This window comes from Cyclopterus lumpus, chromosome 16, assembly GCF_009769545.1.
Source record: "Cyclopterus lumpus isolate fCycLum1 chromosome 16, fCycLum1.pri, whole genome shotgun sequence".
Taxonomy (NCBI): domain Eukaryota; kingdom Metazoa; phylum Chordata; class Actinopteri; order Perciformes; family Cyclopteridae; genus Cyclopterus; species Cyclopterus lumpus.
The window spans coordinates 15,673,599-15,689,258 of record NC_046981.1 but is presented as its reverse complement, the minus strand read 5'-3'; the positions used below and the strand labels follow the sequence as shown (position 1 = coordinate 15,689,258).

General features: G+C 38.6%; 1 protein-coding gene and 1 long non-coding RNA gene across 3 annotated transcripts; both read left to right on the top strand.

The window, feature by feature from the left end:
* The first annotated feature begins 1,224 nt into the window (after positions 1-1,224).
* Positions 1,225-7,947, top strand: dhdds (dehydrodolichyl diphosphate synthase). 2 transcript variants are annotated; one of them, XM_034554163.1, is made up of 9 exons: positions 1,225-1,261; positions 1,612-1,692; positions 2,329-2,445; positions 2,533-2,675; positions 4,444-4,560; positions 4,707-4,808; positions 4,912-5,026; positions 6,269-6,376; positions 7,215-7,947. In XM_034554163.1, the coding sequence occupies exons 2-9, from the start codon at positions 1,630-1,632 to the stop codon at positions 7,455-7,457; spliced, it is 1,008 nt and encodes a 335-aa protein (XP_034410054.1). In that variant the 5' UTR covers positions 1,225-1,261; positions 1,612-1,629; the 3' UTR covers positions 7,458-7,947. The 2 variants fall into 2 exon arrangements, with proteins under 2 accessions (XP_034410054.1, XP_034410055.1); XM_034554164.1 differs by having other exon boundaries at positions 1,235-1,421.
* A 906-nt stretch (positions 7,948-8,853) lies between these two features.
* On the top strand, positions 8,854-12,520 carry LOC117745385. The gene is made up of 6 exons (XR_004611230.1): positions 8,854-9,066; positions 10,345-10,362; positions 10,594-10,626; positions 10,930-10,974; positions 11,216-11,272; positions 11,857-12,520. It is a non-coding gene; the product is annotated as an uncharacterized LOC117745385 (long non-coding RNA).
* Positions 12,521-15,660: the final 3,140 nt, after the last annotated feature.

Sequence of the window (15,660 nt, the reverse complement as noted above, 5' to 3'; positions counted from 1 at the left end):
ACCCTCCAGCACTCCTGACATGCAGCATCACTGCAGATTAGATATAATGATGATGTATATTACATATTCAGTAGTTTTAATTAATATGAATGATATGATTCCTTATATAACTTGTCATTATAATACCCATTTAGTATGTGTCCTTATTGCTATCTTATTTGAAACATACTTGTTATGTTTTCCATCTCACTAAGGTCAACTCAGCACTCCTGACCTGCAGCACTACTGATGCAAAGCAATTTTATATTCAAACCCAACTATTGCACATTCCCCAAACAAAGGCCTCACAATTGGGATGATTAATATTGTGTTTCTTCTTTTTACATTTTTTTTAAGTGACATGGAAAGGGTTACAAAATCCAGGATTGAGACTAGAAAGCAGGATAAGGGTGATGATGTTGACTCCATTGAATACGTATTACTTATACAATTAATGTAAGTATTTAGTATGATTCCTTATATAATATAGCAGTATAATACTTTAGCATGATGTGTCAGTGCTGTCTTATTTAAAATATATATGTATGTGTTCAAGCACTCTTGGCCTGCAGCATTACTAATGCGAGGTAATTGTATTGGATTTGCACTTTTTTTTTACAAACAAACAAGCCACACAATGATATATATTGGGTTTATTAACAGTGAGTTGCAGTTGATATCCACCGAAGACAAGACCGGGGCTTGACGGGAAACGCCTGACTTTCGCCTGATCTAAGAGCTGATTGGCTCTTGGTTTTGACAACAAAAAACACGTTTTGTAAAAATCCCAATTGTTATCTTTAACACTACATTGTTGGCTATTAGTCTCATGCAATGACGGTTTAATCTAGTGTGGTTGATTATAATGCAGCTTATTTGTATAGCACTTACTCAAAACGAGCAACGACGTGTTTTAGAAGGCATCAAAATAATTAAGGATATATTACAACGCCAAATACACGCACATTTTCACATAACTGTATATACAAACAATCACTTCCAATTTACAATATAAATAATAAAAAAAAACGTGGTCTGCAAACCACGACTAGATTACAGTTTGGTTTACTTTTATGTAAACGTTTAGCCCGATGGTTTTACTTGTAACTTATATACAAATACTTGAGTATTTTTATATCGTGGTATTTCTAATTTTAACGTTTCTTATGGACGTTAAATTCATCCACATACTTTGAAAATCTACTAACGTCCAACCGGAAGTTGTCACTGCGCTGTTACGTCACTTTACTCCAATGCGGAAGAGGTCGTCATCGTTAAAGCTGTGAGTTGGAGGCTCTCTGAAATGTGATTAATTTGACAGTAATTGTTTGAGTAGAACTGCGTCGGGTTCAACCGTTACAATGAGTGGAGCGGTTTCCACGGAGCGTTTGGGTTTTCCGGACGACGTGTGACTCTTTTTGGGCTTTTAAAGCCTCACAGCAGTTAAGTTCAGTGCATGTCCCGTGAGCCAAGCGTGCAGTTAATGAATACATCAATCACTGGCTGCATGTAACGTTTCAGAAATGACGCTCTTTAGGCCATATAAATAGTGACTTCGTCATTGTCTCTGACTAGGGAAGGGGTTGGTTATAATGTCGACATTCATAACCATTTTGAATAACCTATTTTTAGACTGTTGAAAGCCCGAACATGTCGTGGATAAGGGAGGGTGAATTAAACCTGCTTGAAAAGATTTCTGCCAATATCCTGAAGGTAAGCCTAATTGTGTACATTCATAAATACTTCTTTGTGTGTACCGCTCTCTTCCCGTTTTTTAAAAATCTCCAGAGGCTCATTAAACAAACATAATTATATATGAAATCTCCTTGCTAAATCTATACACTATGAAACAAAATGAAAAGTATTTAATTGTGAAATCTTTTTCCATTTTGATATAAAAAAATATATTTGACTCGTTTGTAATCTGAACTGTTTATTGTCAAGTACCTTACACATACACAGCATTTGACTTGGTGAAATGTTAATACATCGGGGCACAAAGTGTGGCTACTTTGCCATCAGCACCATTCAAGGGCAGCAACTCAGGGTTATACGCGTTATCAGTTAATCGGCTGACCCTATTCTCGACCGCTGATAAAGACTGAGATGCAGGTGAAAGCTCTGAAAAAAAACTACTTTTTCTCAGGTAATGAATTAAACTTAAAAGACAGGAAGTCTTCACATTGTGGAGGCTTAAACCAGAGAATATTTGCCATGTTATCACAATTGTTGCTTTTGAAAAATATTTTTCTTTCTTTAAGCTCTAAACAACTGTATTAATAATATTACTTAATGTCTCTATAACCCCAAACTGGTCCCGACTCCCCTCATGTGGATTGTGTCTTCCAGGCTGGACCCATGCCGAAACATGTGGCCTTCATCATGGATGGCAACCGCCGCTTTGCGCGTAAGAAAAACATGGAGCGCCAGGAAGGGCACATGCAGGGTTTCAACAAGCTGGCAGAGGTGAGATTGCTGTGGGATTAAAGCATGTCTTCCTCAAACACATGAAATAGGTTGCTCACACATGACCCTTTGTCGCTTCCACACCAGACATTGCGGTGGTGTAAGCATCTGGACATCCGAGAGGTTACGGTGTACGCCTTCAGCATCGAGAACTTCAAGCGCAGCAAAAATGAAGTGGATGGGCTGATGGAGCTGGCCAGGCATAAATTTGAAAAGCTGTTGGATGAATGGTGAGTTTTAAAGTTCAGGAACTTTAAAAATAGCTCTTTTACTTCGCTGTTGCCTTCGGGGCAAGTCACATTTTCTTCATCATATGATTCATAGATTCCTTAAAGTTACATTAAGAGGAACCAAATGCTGTGACTGTTGTGTATTAAGTTGAGTGTCTTCGCGAGACTCAAACGTCGAGCTCTCAGTTTGAGTGTTTGCAAAACTGAACTGGGCTTCAGATGGATAGTAAGTAGCCTGTTGTAACAATAACTTTCTTCAAACTCCCTGTTTGATGCTTTTAAATCTGCATGGTTCACGGTTGCATTTGAAAGCACAAACTGAAGAAATACTGGAGTGTTTAGCTAAAACTGGATACGTTAACTGACACAAAATCCCCTCCCCCTGCATTGGCCAATGAGTAAAACATACTGTGGACTGATGCCAGAATGGCCATGGGGAAGAAAGGCTGGCTTATAAATAGGAGTGTACAATATCAGTTATTTCCATGTTATTTAACTGACTTCTCTCCAATTCAAAAGAATATCTAGTTTACACCTTTTTAGATTATTGCCTCTTATTGTACTGTAAATGCATTCGTTAGTGCAAATGTAGATGTAAAAGAAATTATCAACAAGTAAATGCTCGTTAATTTTCTTTTCCACAAATGCCCACTAGGTGGTGACCCAAGAGCGCTCTCGTAGTCTGTTTTATTTTGTCTTGTATTGATTTGCCTCCTGTTGCTGCTTTTTTGGCCAGGTCGTCATTGTAAATGAGAGCTAGCTCACAATTGAATTATCTGGTGAAATAAAGGTTGTTGTCAATCATCATCATCATCATCATCATCATCATAATAATAATAATAATAAATAGTACAAGTTTGAGCAGCCTTGCCTTTTAAGCCCCGACCTATTTTCTAGGTTTCTGCTCGAAATAACATTCCCAAACTGAAAAAAAGGTGTAGCTCTGCAACCACAAAGGCTATTTGAATAATGTTGGTGTTATAATAAAGGCAAACCATGTGTGGTTTTGTTCAGATGTGTAAATACTATTACGTCTGTTACTGGTTAAGAGTAAATAAAGATGAAAGGCAGCAAAAGTTGAATTTCCAGGTTCGCCTAGGAAAAAAAGCACTTTCAGGATGATTATCTCTTGGAAGGATGCACCGAAACAGCAGCGCACAGCAGAGGTCATAGCACAATATGGGACCAGTCTCTCTGCAAAGTAAAAGTAAAACAGAACAAAGTTAGAGAGGTTTTAGTACAGATAAATTAGGCGAAATGGGCATTTGGGCAATTTGAATTTTCTCATGTACCAAACCATATATTTCACTTGTATATTACTTATGGTGTTCAATACAACCAAATATAGCAGTCTTTGTTGATTAGAAGAAGAAAAATGATTTTTTTTATTTTTAAAAAGCCAAAGATAAGCAACATTTGTGACTGTAAGCTTTTTCTGATAGCATTGAGCTACGGGTTGCTAGTTCCGGAAACGTGCTGAGTGGGCTGACTCCTGATGATTATGATATTTTCATAATTCTTTCAGTTGGTGTTTGAGTTGTGTGGAAATGGCTTACTGATTCTTGTAGCCCAAGTTCTCTTGTTTAATTTGACGTATAACATCAATACATTTGCTCATGTTTATTGTAAGGTTTTACACAGTCTAACTATAATGTGTAAATCGGCACCCAATTGGGTGCCATGGGGCTTAAAAAGCTAAATGGTCGTTTTTTTCTTTTTCGTGCTTTTTTGTTGTTGATCGTTTCCTCCTGTCTCTCTCCTGCCATAGGGAGAATCTGGAGAAGCATGGCGTCTGTGTCCGGGTGCTGGGCGACTTGAATATGCTGCCACTCGACCTTCAGCAGCTTATTGCCAAAGCTGTGGTCAGCACCAAAGCGCACAATAAGTATGTGTTGTATTGATTTGTTCCTCCTCTTCTATGACCCTCCTCATTCAGAGCTCACCTCTTCCACCACACTGGCCATATGACATGGACTGATTTCCTATTGTACATTATAAGTGACCACAGATATACAACCGCTTGTTTTGCAGATGCTTCCTGAATGTATGCTTTGCCTACACATCAAGATATGAAATCACCAATGCTGTCAGAGAAATGGCTTGGGGGGTGGAGCAAGGCTTGATCAAAGCAAGGTGACAATACTGAGTGGATCTTGTTGATATTCTGCCAACACCCATAATGCAACCCGGAGAGCTTTTGCTCTAACGAGCGTTGTTTGTGTTCTGTCGTGCTCAGTGACGTTTCAGAGCCGTTGCTGAGTGAGTGTTTGTACAGCAATAAATCTCCCAATCCTGATCTGCTCATCCGCACATCTGGAGAGGTGCGACTCAGCGACTTCCTTCTCTGGCAGGTGAGAGATGAGAACGACTGCATGGAAACATGGTGACGTGAGATGATTTTTATTATGATTAGAAAATACTACTTACTTTGAAAATACTAAAGTAAGAGATGTGAATTCCAAGGTTTGGTTTAGGGTGAAGTGATCGTTGCCAATTAGTGGCACTGGCTAATCTTTAGGCATAGCAGCTGTAACCCTGGTTAGACTTGTATGCGCAAAGTATTAACCTCCAAAACATGGGTTTAAAGAAGGCTTTTAGTTTATGTGGAGACAGCCCAGAATATGTCTTCGCTGAATACAAACAAAATCAGAAAAAGTTGAAGATATTCGTCAGATTATATTTTATCAGGCCAACACCCAGAGGTTATCAATGCACTGGGATTTTCCATCAGAGTTGGGTAAATCACAGACAATAAACTGGCAACCACAAGTTTATGATGCCAATTTTTAAGTGGGAAAGCTATCGTCAATTTTCAAAAGTTCGGGTGAGGCTATAAACAAAGTCCACCACGGTCACATGAGCGCAAGTACACACAACGAGGCTGTGAAGGAGGAGGGAAGACCTGTCGTAGTGTCATTTAGCTACAACTTCCTTTTAAGACACTTAAAGACCTCAACATTCTCAAGGACTGTGTGTGGCTCAATGGTGAGCAGGGTCGTCCTTCAATCAGAGGAACGGCGGTTCCTCCGCTAGCCCATGTCGATGTGTCCTTGGGCAACACACTTAACCCCAAAATCTGCTCCCGTAGCTGTCGGCAGTCTAGAAAGCGCTGTACAAGTACAGGTCCATTAACTGACGCTTTATACATCGTAGAACAGAACGTTAATGTCTCTAAAGCTTGTGTTCACCACAGACCTAATTTTATACAGCTCACCAAAAACCCATTTATAAAAATTCAAAACATTGAATTTGTGAAGGAGCCTTGTGTCATGAGCAGCTATGGACGACTCGGTTGCCATACTTTGTTCAGACTGAGACCAAATGCAGTGGATTCTTTTTGCATTGCGCAATATCACCCATACCACATTAAGATCGTAAGAAAAGCAGGCTTGTTGTTTTTTATGTACAATTTCTTTCATGACTTATAATTCATACTTTTTTATTTCGATAACCACAAGGTATTATCCACCAAAGTAGGCTCTATGAAAGACGGCATTACCCAAGTAGACTAAATGATTTGATCATGAAGTCAAACACTTTCCGTCCTCTCCTCTGAGACTTCTCTTGGTTCTCTTCCATGTCCCACTCTGCAGACTTCCCACTCCTGTCTAGTGTTTCAGTCCGTTCTGTGGCCCGAGTATTCGTTCTGGAACCTGTGTGAAGCCATTCTCCAATACCAATTAAATCACACATCCATTCAGGTGAGGCCTACATGAGGAGACACGGTTTGTTTGTGTGTTTGTTGTCACCAATATGGGACTCTGCATTAGAACACAGTGGCCTTGTGCAGTTTCCCTTCCTTTGCTCCTTTCTCTCAAAAAACTGAACTGATACTTCTGATTGCTATTTAACCTATTAATCGTTGTGACAATAGTAGCCACACAAATGAGTCTTTAATATTTAATATGAAGTAAGTATGGGCCGTTTGACTGCTTGGTTCATCACTCGAAAAACATTCACAAATTTATGTAATGTGTCAACGGGAGAAACATCCAAAATTGTGATTATTCGAATGCAGGCAAACTGTTTTGGCAAATGAGGAATAACTGGCCACAGGTATATTTATTAATATTTTGAATATATACGTAATGGGATATTTGCTATATCAAAGTATTGACTCATCGATTTCAACAAGTGCCAAACATTGACAGCTTTATCAAATGGATATTAACTGCAGGGTTATTGTTTTTATTTTGTAATGTCCAACTACAGAATGTCTCTTCTCGCTCTACTTATTCTGGCACCAAACATAAATTAAGAGAAAAATAAAAAATTATTGCACGTGATGTTGCAAAGCAGCAAAAGCTTTGGTAACCGTAATACCTCGTCTATATGACTTCAGCTTAGTTGGTTGAAGGGATAGATTTGATTTTTTACACTTTTCTTAAAAGAAGAGTTAAATATTTTGGGCCATTATTATTTGGTAAGGCAGTTTTGTGTTGCCCAACATCTGTTGCATAATATGTTCTTTGAATCAGCATCAGGATTTCTGTGAACATCTCCATTGTTGTTGTTGTTGTTGTTGTCTTCTTCTTTTAGAAAGCCAGAGACCTCCATCGAGAGCATCAGGCCTTCCAGCAGCTGGAGGCGGATCGTGCCTGTGTAGCAGAGCACCTGCAGCATCATGGGAACGGGAAGCCCGCCGACGCCCAGAGAAGACAAGAGGCACTGCTGCGCTACAGCACCTGCCGGGAAGAACGGATTCAGGACTTCCTAGAAGCGCTGAAGCGCAAGAGAGACTCTTTCTTTAATGACTTATGGAGCGACGGCGTATCGACCTAGGAAGCCTCCGAGGACCACGGATCCTCCCCTGTCCTCTTTCCAACAGGGCTTCCATGGAAAAATTAAGCGTGAACAGTAACAGGGAATGGTTTCATTGTGTTACTGAATTATATTTATAAAATGTAAAAAAAAAAAAAAAGCGAGAGGCCAATTTTACCCCTATGGGGCTGTAAAATAATTGATATTTATGATTGAAGATATTAAAAGAAGTCTAATATGGGAAAATGTCTGGTCAAGATGTAGATAAATTGTCTGTCAACTGCATGCCATGAACTGGAAGATCAAAGTATAAGAATGAAAGCCAGGGATCCTGTGTTTTTTATAAATGCTCCCAAAGCAGCCGTCCAGATTAATATACGTCAGTGCAGTTTTATTGTGGAAAGTGTTTGTTGAGTGTGATGTTGATGACTACTATATTTTGACCAGCTTCCTTTAACAGAATAAAGTGATTAGTGTATGTCATCTATGATTAAATGATGTAAAAATCTGACCTTTGTACTTGCCTTTAGTAACTGTTGGAGAAAGTACTAGACTGCTCCACTAATTGACATGATAGACAGTTTTATTTGAGAAATGAATTGCATATATTGAATCAGTCTGATTGTATATATTTGCTATTTTTGCTCAAAGCAAATATTTAGCTTCTAGTTGTAATGTGTTGGTGTGTATATATAAAGCTGGGTAACTATGACTCAATTTTATCTCCTAGTTAGTCTGTTTTTTGTACGTCCAAACTGAAAAACATCAGTGAATGCCCTTCTATAGGAAATATTAATATTAACAAAATAAATTATTTTTAGTGAGGCAATCTTAATTCTAGTGATGTCACTTTAGTCCAAATGGGGTAAGAAGTATTGAGGCATTTCATTAGCAATACCACAGTAAGAAAATACTCCGTTTCTAGTAAAAGCAAATGCTGACAAAATGCACTTAAAGTATCACCAGTAAAAGTTGAAAGCTAAATGGCCCCATTTCATTGGTATATTATTACTTGTGGATAAACAAGTATGCAGCATTTATATGTCAAGGTGGAGCTAATTTATATTCTGTTGGATAGTTAACATTGCATCTCATTATAAAACAAAACTGTTTTGTATCGAAAGATACGATATACATACTAACTACTACAGATTTTACTCTGTGGCATTGCTACTTATTCTTCAGTAAAAGTACTTCTTCCACCACTGAAGTATTTAGATGGCGAACTGGGCCTACTTGTTGTCTATGATGGAGTGCATTATTTCGACACCACCCTCAATCAGAAACCTTCAATACAGCGCCCCCTCGCGGCACTGATCAGTATTTTACCAGGCTGCCTCCTGCCTCTTTAACAAATAGGCGGTGCCCAGATGCACGTGACGTATTTGCATCCAATGACAGACAGCGAAACACAAAACTGGTTCGAACCGGTTTCGTTCTTATATTTCAGCGTATAAACTACAAAAAACATTCGTTTGCATTATACATTCGCCATTTTACGCAGCGACTGGTCGGTTGTTGTATTATCTCTCCGGGCAATAAAAAAAGAGAAAGAAAAACACGTCTTTGCAATTCTATTTCTTTGTGAGCTCTCTGTTCCCTTCCTATCATCAACATGGGCAAATCGAAGGTAAGACGTTTGGTTTTATTTTTAACTCCGCGCGCTCGCTCCGTGTTAACTTGAGTCCGTTTGATAGATCTGCATCAGAGGAACGTCATCGTCCCCTCAGTGTGCAGACATGGCGGTCCGACAGTAGGAACCCTGGGCGGGCATCCTCCTCCCGGTCGTCGAAAATTAAAGTTTTGCAGTCTTGGTTGTCACGTGAAATTCCCCGTTATCCGGTAAACACGACTGATAAACGAGCATAATGTTATTTTCTTTCACGCCCTGCGCCACAGCTCTTGACAAGTGCACCGTTGACATTGCGCTGTCTTGTTTGTTTCGTAGTTTTCCCCTCTCTCTGGCAGCAGGTTGGGGGGTTGTCGATACGTTACGCGCCGAAACGTTAAATGGCGGAAACGATAGCTGCCCGGTTCGAAGCGAGAGCGCGGCTCGCGACCTACTTAACGACCGAATGGCGTTATCGAGCATTAGAACTAAGTTATTAAGCGCAACTTGCATGTTTCAGGAAGGGGTTGGGGGAGGGGAGGTCACATTTATTTATTTTTTACTGTTTTTTAGTCGGAAAAGTCCGACTTCATGCACGTTGGTTCGAAACGGGTTTATCGTGTCGTCGGTCGGACTGAATTAAATCTAAATTGTCCTAAATGTCTCTCGGTCGGCATTACATTACCACAACGTCACACGTGCGCGTATCGGTGGATTAACGTGTGCATCGCTTGGATTTTAAAATAAGATAAAATAAAATAATCCTTTATTAGTCCCTCAGTGGGGAAATTACAGGATTACGGCAGCATTGCTCACAGTAATAAGTAAAAAAACAAGTAGTATAATTATTATAACCTTTATTTCCTCGTTAATTATTAATATATTTGATTGAAGTACATTTTGCGTGTCGCGATGGCAACCCATGTTGCATTGTGTTTTAATGGATTATATTTTACAATAAATTTAAAATTAAAAGGATTTATTTCTGAAATCTCAACCCTTTTTTTTTTAAATTTGTCTCTGCTATCTTTCGCCTGGCTGCATTTTGTTCCATGGCTACAGATTAGTAAAGTAGTAATGTGGTCGGTTTCCCAACAGCTGTCTGTCGGCGTGCAGCATACAAAACAAAGGAAGCTGTCAGGGCGCCGTGTCACTGACAGGACGACACGTTTGAATTCAAATATGCGCGGGAAGTTCTTTGTCAGTCGGAAATTGCCTTTCGATTAAAGTGATGTTTGAGTTGTCAATAATAATTTGAATATTCACATTTGAATATTGTTTTTTCTATTTGTCTTTCAGACAGCTGTCCAAAGTGAGGTTTGTACACATCTCCTATGTTTTGATATTATTCATGATCTATTGGTGCTCTGTTATTGCCGGAGTATAATAATAATAATAATTTGAATACGTTTGATAACTGAGATTTGTGGTAAAGACTTCACCCGATGCCCATTTTGGGGCTGTGAATGGCATGTTTAGTTTGGATCATCATGCAAATTAGTTACATCTGCAATTATTACTGAAGATTTTCTTCCTCTATCTCAACAGGAAAGGCGGTTTTCCAAGCGGCTGGCTGCTGTGGTAAGCTTCAGAAACACATTCGTTAATCAGTTATTAAGGACTGCTATTTGGTTTTGTGATTATTCTTGTTCCTCACCCAGAAGTTGGTTTTCTAACAGCTTCCTCTGAGGATTAGCTTTAACCTTGACATTAACATGTCATTAACCCATTGTCTGTCTGTGTGCTTTCCACAAACATGCATCACTCAATATCAGTTCATCAACATTAAATTTATTTTTTGATAATTATTGTTAATTACAATACCCCCCCCCCCCCCCCCTGATCTATTGTCAAATACAAAATTAAATGTCTTTTGTTTTGCAGAAACCTACCAGAGCAGTGGAGACTAAGAAAAAAGCTCCTGTAAAAGTATGCAACTGATAACAAGCTGATGTTAACAGAACGTCTCTGTCACATGTGAAGCTGATTCATGGCCTTCAGTTCCTTGAAGGGAAATTAAATGTGGCCTAGTTCGAGAGGAAATACCTTTTGATGAACAATTTAGATGTGTTGGTATACTTGTTTTTCTTTTTGATCTGAAACATGTGATGTTTGTATACTTGCCTGAGTGCTTTAATCTGTTAATAATCACTTGTTATGTCATTTGTAGAAGGCGCTCAAAGCAAAGAAGGCCAAACAAGCTGAAAATGGGAACCCCAAGACTGAGGTTTGTTTCTTTTACGAGAAAGATCTTAGACAACATATTTTCTTTTCTTTAATGAACAATCCATGCGAGTAAAATTAACAGAACTATTCCAAGTATGTGAACTTATCAGAAGAGTGTCGAGGGGTGTCTCCATCCATTTATTTAAAGGAATAATTTTAGTATTTGTAGGGTATCCAATACATATTAATACTCGTCAGAACAAATTACATGTTTTTGAAGTATGAACTCGAGGGCACAAAAGTAATTTTCATAATATTGAGGTGGTGCTGGTAACTTTGAAGGAATATGCTAATTAGGGTGATTGTGAGCAAACGCTGTAATTCTGAACCGATAAAAAGACACTTTCAATCAAATGAAAGTTTGGGGAAATCAACAGGGTGTCTGCATGTCCTGAAAATGAAATTCTACAAACAGATTTGTATTTTTAACATTTATACTTGAATAAAGTTTTAGAAATCAGATGTTCTGTCGATACGATTTTCCCTCCATTTTTATTTGGTATTGAAAGGATCAGAAATGTCTATCCGGCTGAAACGAGCAATGCATGTAACGTATAACATTGCTTTCTTATCTTCTGTTCCCAGGAGCCAAAGGCCGAAGCCGCTGAAGCCAAATGAATAACAGTTGAAGTGCTCACTCTGTGTACTTGGTGATTGTACAGTTTTAAATTAGTATTTTTTACCAAGTTTTATATTACAAATGTCAATTATGTTCGTTTTTGGCTTGCACTTGTAACAAAAGTTTGTTGTCACATTCATATCCATTTTATATTGATTTCAAAATGATTGCCGTCCATATCTCGTAGACGTGGCATTTTAAGTTTGTCTAATCTTTTTTTTGTTTTTTTTAACTGCTGAGTAATAGATATTTTCCACCAAGTTGGAATATGAATCTAATTTTAAACATAAGGCAGCTAAAGCATATTGTTAAAATTTGAGGGAAAATAGGAATTTTACCTTTTTTTTATCTCGTATTTTAATGTAAAACTAATAATAAATTGCTTACCAAATGTTTTGAAACACTGTATGTTGAAACAAGTTGCAGTCAGTGAAAATACCACACACAAACAAATACAGTTATTAGGTCAAAAAGACTGATGCATCCCAAAAACATGTATGATGTGAACCTGGTCATCTGATGAGTCCAGTTAAGTTAAGTTACGTTATGTTTCGTTTCTCTTCTGACCTGAAGCTTTTCTGACTTTAATGGCTGATCTAAATGTTGAATAAAAAAAATTGTCAAAATGTTTTCATGGCATTACTTTTTTGCGACATGAAAACAAATGGAACAGGAAGTAGTTTTGGCTCATATTGGTGAGCGGCGGTTGTGTCAGAATCCCTTCAGGAGTTGGTACAACATGCTGGTAAACATATGGCTGCCTGTAACCCCCAAAACCATTGTCATGCTCATTCCTCAATGAAGATGTGTTTTCCTGTTGTTTTTTTGTCACCACAGAGTTTATGTTAGTGGCTTAGGTTTTATTTTCTACCTGCTTTAATATTTAATAGGTTTCTTCTATACCTGATTGAGGAAGTTGGTTGAAATGAGCCTGAACATGGATATTATAAATCCCTTCACCAGAACAAGGCTAAACCTGTAAACTTCCTAAAAATGTCCTTTGAAACATGTAAACGTACACTGCTGGGAATTAAGCAACACACTCTGTGTGTGTGTGTGTGTGTGTATATATATATATATATATATATATACACCGTACTGTCTTTCAATTGTATGAATTAACTGTTGCGTCAGGTAGAATTGTCATATTGTAGTTTGTCCAGCAACTGTTTGGTAGCTAATCTCCATTTATACTTGACATGTGCCAAAATATCCAGCTCCAGTGATCCTGAACTAAAATGTGAAACAGTGAGTGGATTTGTACAATATTTATATATCTTTCCTGGTGTAAATAATTCAGTAGACATCAGTATTTGAGTTGAAAGTGCTTTGGTGGGTTTCCTGCTGTGGAGAAGCCTCGATGTCTGCGCCGCAGCACCAGTAGAGCGCAGCACTGCACCCGGATGAGATGCTTATCCTCTCTCCCTCTGTCTCTCTCTCCTTTAAGTTGTCCAGGCTGTGAAACTCGATCAAATATGACGTTTTGTTTTGAAACCTTTGACCAGACTGCTCCCATCATCCAGGGTCCTGCTGTGTTTATGGTTATGGTTTATGGTTCAACACAAGGAGACCAAAGTAGGCTTCAAGCACTGTTCAGGATCTTTCAAGATCCTTCCATCTTTTGTGACGATTGCTTGAAAGGTCTTAAAAAAGAAAGTATTTTTCACAATTCATGTTTGTTTGTTTTTGGTGTAGATATACATTCCTTTTTGTACATATTTTGTATATTCATCTGGTATTTAATTCCCCTGTTTTTGTTTTAACTAATGTGTGGTATGCTATAATTTTAATAAAGTCAGAAAAGATTGTCGTATTCCGTCCTTTTTCTTTTCTAACCAATAATTTTCCAACTTTGGAAACACTATTTGTTCAAAACAGCTCACCAATCTCACCATAACTTCCACTTAGTAGCTGTTATGGAGCTTTCGATCAAATCACACAATCTTTATTACATGGAGCTTGCTGGAACGTTGTCATGGAAATGTAGATTTGTCAATCTCAATTTAGAAACCAAATTAGAAATGTAAACATCTCATCCATCTGCTGATGAAGATTGTGTGATGGGATCGAAAACTTCAGAACAGCCAATGAGTGGACCTGTGGATAAAATATTTGAACCAAGCAGGAAAATAAGTAAATGCCATGTCGACATAACCTCACCAGGTGACTGGAGCCACACTCTGTGGGTTGGGGTCAAACACATTTCTAAACATATAGTTTAAATAAGTTATGTCACCCCCCATGTGGTGAAGAAGGGCAGAGGTCAACTACGATGTTGGAAAACCTCAGGGTCAAACTCACCGACAACATGTGTGTTTTCCGATTTGCATCACACAACCTTCCTTGAGATTGCGTTTGAGCCAACATGGACGAGAAGCCCCTGGCCTCAGACGTGCAAAAGGTCACGCCAGTTCTCCTAAATACGGGCAAGCTGTTGTTTAGCCTCTTTAAGTTGTTGTCTTCTGTCTCTTTGTAGTCATCACGTATCTCTGTGGCTTTGTTTCTCTATGTGGCAAGTTTGTGTCTCTCTGTAATCGTTCTGGCCTTTTGGTAGTTATCTTTTTGTCTGTTGTCGCTTTTTGTAGTTGTTTCATGTTGTTGGGTAGATTGTGTGATTGGACATTGTGGTGAGATGATATATTTTTTAATCAAATACTGTTTTTAAGGCACAGAACTTACTCAATTTATTTTGAAAATTCTGATCACTTTACGGACTTGGCTGGAAATCGAGATTAATGGAAATAGTTTTTTAAGCCAACATTGACAAGAAGTCGCTGAGAAAATGGACATTTTAACATTTAGGTGATTGTGACAACTGGCTCCATCTACCGAGAGAATATTGGGTGACGTAAAATATCCCAAAACATCTACAAAACTGACCTTGTAATAAGATTGTGTTGTCTACTAATCAATTTTCAATCTCGCTCAACTCTTCCCACAGAGCAACCAACCTTTTTTTTTAAATGCAAGTTTCCCACACCTGCTTTACCTATTTAAGATCTAACATTTCAACTTAATAAATGAAGGATATGCTTTTGAGCCATTGTATTTAGGCCACATTCCCACAGTGTGCACATGACACTTTCACCTTCAGGGACTGAATGTACCAGCCAGTGCTCAACATGAGAGCGTAAAAACGTGGACGAGCCCATTCCTCCCAGACGTGGGGGTCTATGTGTTTCACATGTACCCCAGCATGCATTGTGTGAGCTGCAGGACTCGGAGTGCCACGCCCCCCCTCCCCCGGCCTCCTATAAAATCTTTACATCTTGTACATGTTGTACCTTCCACCCAGACGCAGGCTGAGCGGCCCCTCACGCCCCGTCCGAAACAACGGTGCACCTACAGGTAAGCACGCGCGCACGCTCACTTTTTCCCCTCAGAATTAGTAGTTTTAAAGAAGTAACGTTAAACGATGAGGAACAAGCGTCACAGCTGCTTTTGCGACTCCTAGAGAAAGACCAAAAAGGAAACGTGTCGTATTGTCTCTGTGTGGCAGTAATTGCTAGGGGTAGGCAATATATGTTGATGCGCCTTGTTTGAGTTTCCCATTTAAAAGTTAAATATTTTTAGTGTTGTGTTAAAAAAAAAAAGAAGAAGAAAAATCGTAAACTGTTTTTTGAGTCAATTGTTTTATGTTGAAACTACAGACTTTAAAGGGCAAACACACCTGCACTAAAGAGTTACATGTAAAAGATTTGCCTTCCACGAATTTAATTGACTGACTTTTTTTTGAAAAGGCAAATCATATTTTGGTGTGTTCTGCAGCT